This window comes from Marmota monax, unplaced genomic scaffold, assembly GCF_021218885.2.
Source record: "Marmota monax isolate L192 unplaced genomic scaffold, Marmota_monax_Labrador192_F-V1.1 WCK01_AAM20220418_F8-fsc00070, whole genome shotgun sequence".
NCBI classification, from domain to species: domain Eukaryota; kingdom Metazoa; phylum Chordata; class Mammalia; order Rodentia; family Sciuridae; genus Marmota; species Marmota monax.
In genome coordinates, this window is record NW_026692116.1 from 7,086,380 (window position 1) to 7,098,818 (window position 12,439).

At 32.2% G+C, this 12,439-nt stretch overlaps 1 protein-coding gene across 5 annotated transcripts in view; it reads left to right on the forward strand.

Annotated features, from left to right (window-relative positions):
* Positions 1-12,439, forward strand: part of Ptbp2 (polypyrimidine tract binding protein 2) — a 71,082-nt gene that overhangs the window by 20,064 nt on the left and 38,579 nt on the right. For all 5 annotated transcript variants that reach the window (XM_046462277.2, XM_046462286.2, XM_046462298.2 and 2 more), the window contains exon 4: positions 11,330-11,502. In XM_046462277.2, the coding sequence (XP_046318233.1) occupies positions 11,330-11,502 (173 nt within the window). The remainder of the gene's footprint in view (positions 1-11,329; positions 11,503-12,439) is intronic.

Consider the following 12,439-nt stretch of genomic DNA (forward strand, 5'->3'; position numbering starts at 1 on the left):
TATTTTTAAATGCTGTGTTAAAACATTTTAAAGGAAATTTTATTGGAGTATTTATGTTCTTTTAATTTTTAAATGCCTTATTGAAATGTTTTAGAGAAAATTTTATTAGAGTATTTATGTTTCAAGTCAGAAATTCTGAAGTTGGTGACTTTATGGGCAAGTAACTTTAAGTCTTTTTTAAAAATTAAGTCTCCTTTTTCCCTGTGGTCCTGGAACTTAAACATAAGTCCTTGCACATTCTAGGCAAGCATTCTACCACATAGTCATACCTAAAGTCTTAAATAAATTTATTGTTTTTGATTATATCATGATTTAATTTTTTTAAAATTTAAATTTACATATAGTAATTTAAATATGTACTGTATGTAATTAGATTAGGGAATTAAACTTTCTATCATCCCAGACATTATTACATCGTTTATCATTTCAATGTGTTGAGATTACCTTGAAATCCTTGATTATTTATTTATTATTTATTGAGATGAGGTCTTGTTATGTTGCCCATGTTATCCTAGAACGCAGTAGCCTTCAGTGATACTCCGTCCTGCCTCAGCTTCTCAGACTCCTGAATAGCTGGGATTAAAGACATTGTCACTGCTCCTGGTTCTTGATTGCTTTTTTTTTTTTTTAAACCACCAACGTATAACCATTCCTCTTTCCTGTTATAATCTCAGATGCCCCTTTTATATTCTTCTTGTATTTTTATTTTTTTTGTTTGTGTCATCTGTTTTGAAGTATTTCTTCTTTATTCCATGAATCCTAAAGCCTAAAGTATAAGTAAAGACCAAACAATTAAGGTACATCATTTTCTTTTTGTGGCATCATCCTTTTTTTATTTGCTGTGCCAATATTTTAATTCTTTGAATTGATTTTCCTTAGGTTATCTAGTTGGAAATTTAACATGATTTACTTAGTCTTGTTTTTCCTGAATTCTGTATATCTGAAATAATATTGTTTTTTAATGTCCATCTGTAAATAAATTTGAGACCTTAGTTTTATGGCTAAAAGACCAAATTTTTAATCTATTATTGAATGAATTTATTCTATAGCCCTATATCTCACTTTGTAGACCTAAAAGCAAAGTTTCTTTCTTTCTTTTTTTTTTTTTTTTCTGTATTCTTTCCTGAATTAGTTTCTTAAGGAACTAATTACATTATGCAGTAACATTTTAATTTCCTTCAGGTAGCCTGTATATATGTATACCTTGACATATACATGCCCATTCCTGACAGTTCAGGTTACTAAAAGTTATAATGAACTACTGATTCAAATATAGATATAGTGGTATGAAGATGAATTTGTCAATACATATTTTTACTAATTTTTCTGTGCAGTGATTACACAGCAAAACTACAAGGCCATGGTTTTGTTAACCAAAGTGTCATGTGCAGATAATTGAAAATCAAGTTTCAATTGTCTGTAACTCTTGCTTTGTCTTTTTTTTTGACACAATACATAATACTGTTTGAATGGTTTTATTTATTTATTTTTTTTAGTTGTCAGTGGACCTTTATTTAATTTATTTATATGCAGAGATTTGGACCCAGGCCCTCACACATGCCAGGCAAGTGCTCTACCACTGAGCCACAACCCCAGCCCCTCTGTTTGAATGTTTTAAAAGTTAATATTCAGGATCATGAGAGAGTAAATGATAGCAGCCTTGGCCTCTTTATTTCAGCTGTGTAACAGAATAAAACACTTAGGACAGCTGCTGTCTGGAATTGATGAACAGAAGTACAAGATCACTATCTTGAGTGAAAGGATACACATGAGGAGAATCTCTTAACTTTCAACTTTGGAGTACCTTTCTGCTTTAGCACAGGGAAATAGAGCCTGAGTATAGCACAGAGGTCTCACTGAAGAGACTGAGATTGGAATTTAGAGGAGCTCAAACATCTGATATTTGTGGGAAAGGGTTCTGAAGAAAAGAAATTGTTAAGAGGTTTAAGTATTGGGCAGTGGGCAGAATTTGGTGTAGGAGTTCACTTCATTTATAATTTTGGATTATGGCTAGGTTTTATATGTGCGGGCTGAGACTTCACTAAGTCTATCAGAAATTGCCTGCTACAGGCCTGGCAGCTGCATGGTGATTCTGTAGGTTGAACAGTGCTCAGAAACATTGGCATTTTGGAAAGTTAGAATGCAGATACCTTGCAGAGTATCTTAAGCACCCACTTTAGAATACAGAAAGCCCATGACATAAGAGAATCATATTCTAGGAAGTGCCACGCATCAAAGAAACTTGAAAGTCTAATCTGACAGGATGTGAAGGATTCATCAGTAATTTAATTGCCTGCCAAAATAAAACAGCAGTCTTTATGGAAGACAACAAGATTCAGGCTTACAACTGTTGTCCATTGGTAGCATGCCATCAAAAAATACAAGTTGTACTTGAGTGTGGTGGCACTCGCCTGTCATCCTAGCGACTCAGGAGGCTGAGGCAGGAGGATCGCAAATTCAGAGAGAACCTCAGTGAGCTAAACAACTCAGTGAAACTCTGTCTCTAAATAAAATACAAAAAATAGGGCTGGGGATGTGACTCAGTAGTCAGGTGCTCCAGAGTTCAATCCCTGGTACTGCCCCACCTCCACCCCCCAAAATACAAGTTGTGAAAAAGCAGAAAAGCAAAACCCATAAACCAGAGAAGAAACATTCAATAGGAGCAGATTCTTATAATGACCTAATTATTAGAATTATCAGACAAGGACTCTAAATATTTTCAAACTATAAAGGAAAAATTTGACATAATGAGTGAACAGATGGAGTAATGTGTTGAGAACTATAAAGAAAGCATATAAAAAAAGTCTGATGGAAAACTAGAAAATTTACTGGTTAGGATTAATAGAATGGAGACAACAGAAGAAAGGTTGGAACTTGAATTCTGATGGATATAATTCATTCAGTGTTCACCCAAAGAAGACAAAATATACCTGTGGGACATTCATGCAGTCTTAACATTTATATAATTGGAATTCCAGAGAATGAACAGACAAAATAGGCCAAAAAAAAAAAAATGTGTCTTTTGCGTATATGTGTGTATATTGTGTTCAGAAAATGGGGCAAAAAATGTATTCTATAAAAAGTATATTTTATATATGTGTGCATGGAACTAGAATGACCAAAAACTTGTAAAATATTAGAAGAAATATCAACAACATAGTTCTAAGAAACTCAGTAAACCTCACATGTAGATGTATGCTTAGATACATAATATTGAAAACTAATTATTATAATAGTTATAATATTAATAACTAATCATAAAGTATAACTCTTAAAAACAGCTAGGAAAAAAGACATTTAACAGGAAGTCAACACCTGTACTAAAATAACAGCTCACATCTTTAGACTGTGTGGCATTGTAGAGCTGCAAGAATGTAGAGAGGAGTATTGATAATGGTAAAGATGTTAGAAAACAAAACCCGGTCTTAATTTTGTTGAAATTCCATGTACTGTCTCTTAAAAATAACAAAAGAAGTATAGATAGCGAAAAGCTATAGTGAAAAAATTGGAACATTGACTGCCTATCAAGAATTACTGTTAAACTACAGTAATTACAATAGTATTTTGTTGGTGCAAAGAAAGATGAATAGATCAGTGGAACAGAATCGAGAGTTCAGAAGTAAACTCATGCAATTATGGACAACTGATTTTTGATAAAAGTGCAAAGTCAATTCAGTAGAGAAACAGTTTATTTGAGTGCTGAAAAAATTGGGTATAGCCATATGCAAAAAAAAAAAAAACCAGCAACAACAAAAAACCCTAACTGGATCTGTATCTTCCAGTTCATATGAAAGTTAGCTTCAGATGGACCATGACCTAAATGTAATACCTAAAATAAAACTGCTGTATGAAAAATAGAAGATGTGACTTAAGGTTAAGCAGAAATTTCTTAGACATGACTCTAAAAGGACAGTCTATTAAAAAAACAAATGGAACTCGACATCAAAATTAAACATTTCTGTTCTTCAAAAGATACTTTTTTAAAAAAAAATGTTTTTAGTTGTTTGTGGACTTTTATTTTACTTATTTATTTGTGGTGCTGAGAATCGAACCCAGTGTCTCACACATGTGAGGCAAATGTTCTACCACTTAGCCATGACCCCAGCCCAAAAGACACTGTATTAATTTTTTTTTGTAGTTGTAGATGAACAGCATGCCTTTATTTTGTTTGTTTATATGTGTTTCTAAGGATCAAACCCAGTGCTGCACACGTGCTAGGCAAGTGTTCTGCTACTGAGCTATAGCCCCAGCCCCAAAAGACAGTAAGAGAATGAAAAGATAAGCCGTCAGGTGGCAGTACATCTCTACAAAGAAGTAGTTGACAAAGGACTTATATCCAGAATGTATATGTAAATTCAGAGTAAGTAAACTCAATAATGTGACTATTTTAACCAGTTGGCCAAAATATTTGAACAGGTAGTTCAGCAAAAAGATATTATGTTGAGACATAAACACGTGCACAATATCTTATTACTCTTTAGATAAATGTAGATTAAAGCTACAGTCAGATAACATTACATACCTGTCAGAATGACTAAACTTTAAAAAGACTGACCTTACCAAATGTTGGAAAGAATGTGGAGGAACTGTGACACTCATAAGTTGATACAAGTTTAAAATTATAGAACTATTTTGGATAACAATTTGTCAGTTTCTTAAAAAGTTAAATATTATTACTTTCTCTGTGATCCTCCTGTTTGCTAGGCATTTACCTAAGAAAAATGATGAAGATATATGTTCATTACAAAACTTGTATGTGAATGTTCATAGCAGCTTCATTTGTAATAGCCCCAAACTAAAACTATACAATTGTCCATCAGCAGAGGATGGATAGAACGGGTTGTTCTGGCATTATGTGTTGTTTCATACTATGGAAAATTGCTCAACCATGTTGAGTGAGTTATTGATTGTAACAGTAGGGTGAGTTTCCAAATTACATCGTGGGAAATATGGGGAAAATCATCCTGTGTGATTATATTAATTTGAAATTCTACAAGATTTAAACTAAAGCAAATTGGTGTTTGCAAGGAGTATTGAGGATGGTAAAGGTGGTAGGAATAGGGTGGCAAGGGGACACAAGGAAACTTGGGAGTGATAGATGTATACACAGTCATATCTTGGTGTCTGTGAGATTAGTTATAGACACCCCATACCAAAATCCAAGAATTCTCAAATCCTGTTATGTAAAATGTCAGAGTATTTGTATATAACCTACACACATCTTCCTGTATGTTTAAGTTATGTCCAGATTAATAATATCTAATTCATTGGCTATACATTATTTCTTTTGCGTGGATATAGTAGAGTTATCAGTGCATAGCAAATTCAAGCTTTGTTTTTCAGAATTTTCTCAAATTTTTCACTTATTTTAAATCACAGTTGATTTAATCATTAGATGAGGAACTTTTGATCCAGAGAGCCAGCTATATTCTGTTGTTATGTATGAATGCTTATGCATGGATCCATATGTATGTCAAAATTTGTCAAGTTATACACTTTAAATATATACATACATATTAGAATGGCTAAAGTTCAGAATATTTTCAGCACCAGATGTTGGTGATGATTTGGCCAACAGGAACCGTCATTACTGGTAGAAATGCCTAGTGGAATAATTTGGAAAATTTTGTGATCTCTTACAAAACTGAACATACTCTTACAAAACTGAACTACCATACCATGTAGAGATTATGCCCCTGAGTATTTATTCAAGAAATTGAAATCTGCACACTGATGTTTACAGCAACTTTCTTCATAATTGTCAAAATGTGAAACCAACTGAGATATCTTTAATTAGGTAAATGGATAAAAATATGGTACATTCAGATAGTGGAATCATATTCAGTGCTAAAAGGAAATAGGCTATCAAGCCATGAAAAGATGTGGAGAAAATGCAACCATATCTGTGTTTATCCATGTCCAACAAGTTTTTGTTACATTTTTGGACAATCAAGGAGACATTGATTAAAAACTTACATATAGGTTTAAAAAGACATGGAGAAACCTTAAGTACATATTACCAAGTGAAAGAAACTAATATGAAAAGTCTATATACCATGTAATTCTAACTATATGACATTCCGGAAAAGGCGTATCTATGGAAATAGTAAGAAAAGAACAGTAGTTGGGTTTCAGATTTGGCGGGGGGATAGGTGAAGCACAGAGGGCATTTTTAAGACAGTGATGAAATATTTGATACTTAGATGATGGTGGCATGTCATGCATTTGTCCAGAATCAAGATTTATGGGGGAGGGGGCTGGGGTTGTGGCTCAGTGATAGAGCACTTGCCTCACATGTGTGAGGTACTGGGTTTAATTCTCAGCACCACATGTAAATAAATGAATAAAATAAAGGTCCATCAACAACTAAAAAATATTTATAAAAAAGAAAGAAAGAAAAGAACGTATGGCCCCGAGAGTGAACTCTAAACTCCACTGTGGGCTTTGTGTGATTATGATGTGTCAGTGTAGGCCTATCACTGGTAACAAATGTACCACACTGGTAAGAAAATTGAGGTTGTTAAAGGTTTTGCCTTTTTGATTTTGCTGTGAATCTTAAAATTGCCTTAAAAACTGAAGTCTTAAAAATTACTTTTGTGTGTTGTATTACACTTCTTGGATAATACTAGTATAAGCAGAGATTGTCAGACTGGACTAAAAAACAAGACATAACTATGCTGTCTAGAGACAGGTTGAAATGCAAGGACATAGGCTAATAATAAGGAAAGTTATATTCCTTGCAAATAACACAAGAAAGTTGTGCTTTTATTGACGTGAGACAATGAAATTCAGATCAGGGAGCATCACTAAGTATAAAAATAACATTTCATACTGCTTAAAATTTCAGTTTATCAAAAATCCTAACATTCCCGAATTTGTATGCTAGTAATAACAGAACTTCAAAAACTAGAAAGAGAAACTAAGAAATCCACAATCTTAGATGCTTGAGCATTCTTCATAGTAGTTGATAACAATTAGATATGCCTTGCCTAAATAAAAAGACACAGTAGAGAGAATTTGAACAATGCTTTACTTGACTCACATTTATAAAACTATACACAGTAACTGCAAAATAATTTTTCAAGTATATTCACCACAATAGAACATATATTGGATCATAAGGTAACAATAAAGTTCAAATTATTGAAAAAGCTTATATAGTTACTGATTATCGTGGAATTAAATTAGAATGAAAAAGTTAATAAAAGTACCAAATATTTAGAAATTACATAATTTCAAGCAATCCATGGATCAAAGAAGATATAAAAGGGTTTATTTTTGATTGGATGAAAATGAAAATCATCAAAATTTATTTGTTGTAACCTAAGAAGTGTATATGTAGGAAATATGTTTTGAAATACCTTTTCTAGAAAAAAGTACAGATGAAGTAAAGTTTTGAAGTGTTTTATTTCATATTTTTGTGCAATTGAAAGCATGTTGGTGAGTGAGGCTAAAATAATAAATATGCAAATTAAATGAGAAGATAATTTTTGAAGATTAAGTGCTAAAGTATTTATAATAAGTAGGTAAAAATAGGAAGACCTTGGGACTAATAGTTTTGAAAACCGCAACAGTCTTTGGGATATTCAGCAAGAAGTTCTAAGCAGATATGAAATGAGTTAGGGAAGTAAGAAAATGAGAAGTAGAAATTATTAAGAGGTGCTATGAGAAGAGAGACTCAGTAAGGAAGAAAGAGAGAGAGAGAGAGTTTAACAGTTTCTTGGTCACTGATGGGTGTGGTGATTTAAATTCTTGGCAGTACCAGTTGATGTGAAACTGAAGGTAAAAGCCAGTGGAAAATAAAGATCAGTCTAGAAACGAGTGATGGACTGACAAAGGCAAAGATGTTCATTTGAGGATTTGAAGTCCATAAATATCCTCCTTAAGCTTGAGTCTTTAAAATAACTGAGTAGTATATGGAAAATGTTATTGCTTTGTATCTCCAACTTATGTGCATGAGTAAAAGCATTGCTATATTCTTTGTTAATTGAATATAAAATTTTACTTTCCAAACTATTCTGGGTTTACCAGAATGGAAGAGAAAGGATCATGCGTAGAAGTCTAAATTATTCTCTGTTTCTAAGGAATCATAGATCTGAAGTCCAGACAGACCTAATTCTTTCTCTCTCATAGGGTAGATGTAGATGTTTCATAAGCTGAGGCCCTGCATTTTCTTTTGCCTTTTTATTAAGAATTCTCATTTCCCATTTTCACATAATTACAGTATAAGTTACTTAAAACAAAGACTTTCATAGCACCAACATATGAATACTAGGTGGCTACTCTCTTGATACTGTTAACTGAGAATATCAGATAGTGGGAAGAGAGAGTAAATTTTGATGACTACCTAATAGCTGGCTTGGTCTTTGGGGAAAAAGGGAAAGATCTTTTTAGGTCATCATTTGTAATGTGAAATTTGTCTTTGGGATTGTCTTGTAGCATAGTAGTTAGAACATAGGCCATAGAACCCATACTCTGGTTTTTAATACTTTTTCTACTACATCTGTCTTTACCACTTAGTACCCATTTTAGTAATTGAGCATTTAACTAGCTTTTACCTATAAATAGAATTGATGGGTCATAATAACAGCAATCTTAAGAGTTTTAAATTGCACAACCTGTTAACTTTTTGAATGTTATTATTGATGTAAAGGACAATCTCATCTTTCTATATTTTTTCCAAGAAACCAAGATTTTTATCTTATTCTTTGTCAGTAGTATTCTACCTTCATCTGCTGCCACTGTCCAGAAAATGTGCAACACAAATCCAAAGCAATAAATTATTCTCTTAGTAGATTTAGGCAGGCTTTTGTATTGTGGGGATTATATTCTGAAAATCATTTGAAAGAAAAAGCCTTTTTTCCTTATAGGAATAACGATAGGTAGAATCTTTATTGTTAGTTTTCTCCCCTTGACATACTCTCAGAAGGAAAAGGACACACAAAGTAAGCGAAACTGAAATTTGCTGGTTTGAGTATCCTGAAACCATAACTCTTGGGGTTCAGCTTATGAAATTTTTGCCCTTGCTATTCAAACTAGTGAAGAAGAATAAACTACAGATTTTCTATTCTTGAGACTGTTTTATCAGGAAAAGGCCTTAGTCCTACATCAGAGGAATATGTGTATGTGCTAATTATATGTTTTAAGATACCTGTGTCCAATTCCCTGCTTTAACTTACACAGACCTAATGATAATTTGTTAGATAAAATGATATAAAATAGAAAGTTGGGGAGCCTGTGTGTGCACAAATCTTCCTGAGTAATGAAAGGAGGTGTGAATAGCTTCCTTTAGTTGCTCATATTTTTGGAGTGTAGAAGAGCTAGCAAGCCAAGATTTTCAGAATAATGTATTCAGAAGCCTGAGCTCACTACTTTTCCTGTACAAAGGAAGCATAGGGTAATTATTAAATACATTGGCCAGCCATTCAAATATATATGCCTAGGTGAAACTCTTAGTAAAATGATGGCTTTAAGTATAGCTTGACATTATAATGAGTTCACATCTTATCTCATAGAGATACTTTCTGTGGTTATACAATAAAGTCATTACTACCATCCTCTACCAGTCCTCAGATAAATCACTTTTAATCATATCACTCTGTTTTAGTTGATTTATAGCATTTATTATTACACAAGAAATTACTTGGTTTATGTACTAGTTAGTCTACCTCTCCTTCTATAGGAATTGTATTCATCTTTTATACAGCTGTATTTCCATAGCTTAAAGCAGTTCTAAACACATTTTTATACTTGGCAAATGTTTGAAGAATCAGTATGTAAATGAATTTTGAGGACAGATCAAGGTAATCTCAGAATTTTATTGATAACTTCTGAATGTACATTATATTGTTTTAGATGGTATTGCAAGTTTGGGGGGAGTTTGATGAAATACATAAAATTTGATACAAAATAGAGTATGCATGTATGTTTCTGAATGGAGACAGTTTCTCAAAAAATAAAAAGGGCTAGGGATGTGGCATTGATCCTGGGTTCAATGCCGAAAACAAACAACAACAAAAAAATGCTAGGGGGTTGTGTCCTAATTTTGGTTAGAGTCTCAAATGTCAATTATTCTTGAGTACCTAGAAGATGATTAGTGATTGATCTGGTTTAGTGGGTAAAGTGCACATCTTTTCAGATGATTCTGCATAAAACCTAGCCTATTTTATAGGCATCTTAATTAGAGATTTTTACTTTTTGTGAGCTTTAGAATGAAGGCAAGGAAATAATTTATTGATTGAAATATTAGTTTACTTTAAAGTTTAGTTACTGAGTTCATGAGTGATTTATAGTATGTTGATATTTGAGTTCATGAGTAATTTACAGTATGTTGATATTAATAGTCATAAAATATTTAAATACATAGATTGTATGGTGATAATAACAAATTAGGAGAGTCTCATGGTATGGATTGATTACATAATCATTTTTATTTTATTCTCTCCTTTCATCCTGTTTAGTAGGACATTTTCTAAGTTTAACAATGTATAATTTCTCAGGTAAAATTATGAACTTCCTGATTTTTATTAACCCAATTTTTTCCATTTTTTTTTTCACATTTATCCGTACCCCATGCAGAGTTTTGCTTTCTATAGCTTTATTTACCGGCTTCAGCCTCAGCTGAAAATATTGAATAGAAAATTCCAGAAATAAAATATTCATAGGTTATTAGTGTTGTACTATTCTGAGTTCTGTGGTGAAATCTCTTGTCCTACTCCCCCAAAATGTGAATCATCCCTTTGTTCAGTGTATCTACATTGTATGAGCTAATCCCCTGACACTTAGTAGCCATCTTGGACATAAGATTGTCTAGGTACCCAGTGTTTGTGTTGTAGTAACAATTTACTTGGCCCTAAAGTTCAAACTTTCATTTCAGTTTGTTACAATTGTTCTCTTTTATCTCTTATCATGTCTAATTTATAAATGAAATTTCATCATAGGTTAGTATGCATAGGAAAAAAAACCATGATATATGTAGAATTTGGTATTATCTATGATTTCAGACATACACTGGGAATCTGGGAATGTATTCAGGTAAGGGGGACCTGATATATTTGTGTTGGTCTGCAAAAGGATGGCTAAATTGCAATAATTGTTTTTTAGTTATTGTATGGTTTCTTTATGAAATTGTATTTTTATATTTTGGCTAATCACTTTATTACTATGTATATCAGAAATATTACTTAATAGCAATCATAACTTAATGGCTAACGTAATTTTATTTAATAATAATTGATGGATATGGTTTTCTCCATTTTATTGAAAGCCCAATTTTTGAATTTTTAGGAAATCGCTTAAGTGTAAAGACTGTGTTTTTAATTTCTTTCAGCCAATGGTAATGATAGTAAGAAATTTAAAGGAGAAGATAAAATGGATGGTGCTCCTTCTCGTGTACTTCATATTCGAAAATTACCTGGTGAAGTGACAGAAACTGAAGTTATTGCTTTAGGCTTACCTTTTGGTAAGGTAACCAACATCCTTATGCTGAAAGGAAAAAACCAGGTATATTTCTTTCAAGGTTTATGAAATGTAAAACCACAAACTATTCAGCAAACTAGTTTACTTAACAGTGGCTCTACAGTTCAAATTTTTATTTCATTATATTGTTATAATTTTGATTAACTGCCACTTAGTAAAAGGATTAGTTTTCTGAAAAAAAAAATATTTTAAATGTATTCCTCTAACTTTTCCTGGTAGTTGCATATGGGAAACTACTGCTAGATAGAAAAAATGAATGAGTCACAGCAGTTTTCAGATTTTATCTTTTGAACTCATTTTATCACTTTGGTTTTGAGGAAGAGTCAGAATGACGTTGTGGCAAATACAAATGAAGTATTTCTTTTATTGTATTTATTGTATTGTATTTTTTTCTTTGTGATTTCAGAAATCAGTAGGGATGCTGGTAGCATTTTAACCTTAAGTTTATCCAATGAAAATATTTATCTGGTAGCATTTGGTGGAAATTAGTCATTAAATCTGGATATTCTTCATTTAGCATGTGTAACAGCATTAGGGGTCAGGTATAATAAATAGGAAATCTTGTCTTAAAATTTCTAATAAAACTATTTAGATGAATTTATAAAATTAATATTCTCCTGTCTATAGCTGATGTTAATCTAACCTTCAATATTTAATGACTTTGAGACCTCTTATATTTTCTAGGTTAGGAGCATTAGAATTCTGATGCTGGGAAATGTTTATATTTTCTTTAGTTTTTAGTTGATAGAAATAGATTTGTGAGCTATGGAAAGTAGAATGCAGCAGCAGAGTGTATGCAAATGCTTTCTTAGGTTAGCTTTTAATTGTATACCGAAACTTCAGTAAGACACTTCTAATTTTTCTTCTTAGCGCATGTAAATTAACATCAAGGTTATATTTTAGATTGCATAGATATTTGAATTATAATTTATTATTTATTTGAGTTTAATTCATAGTATTT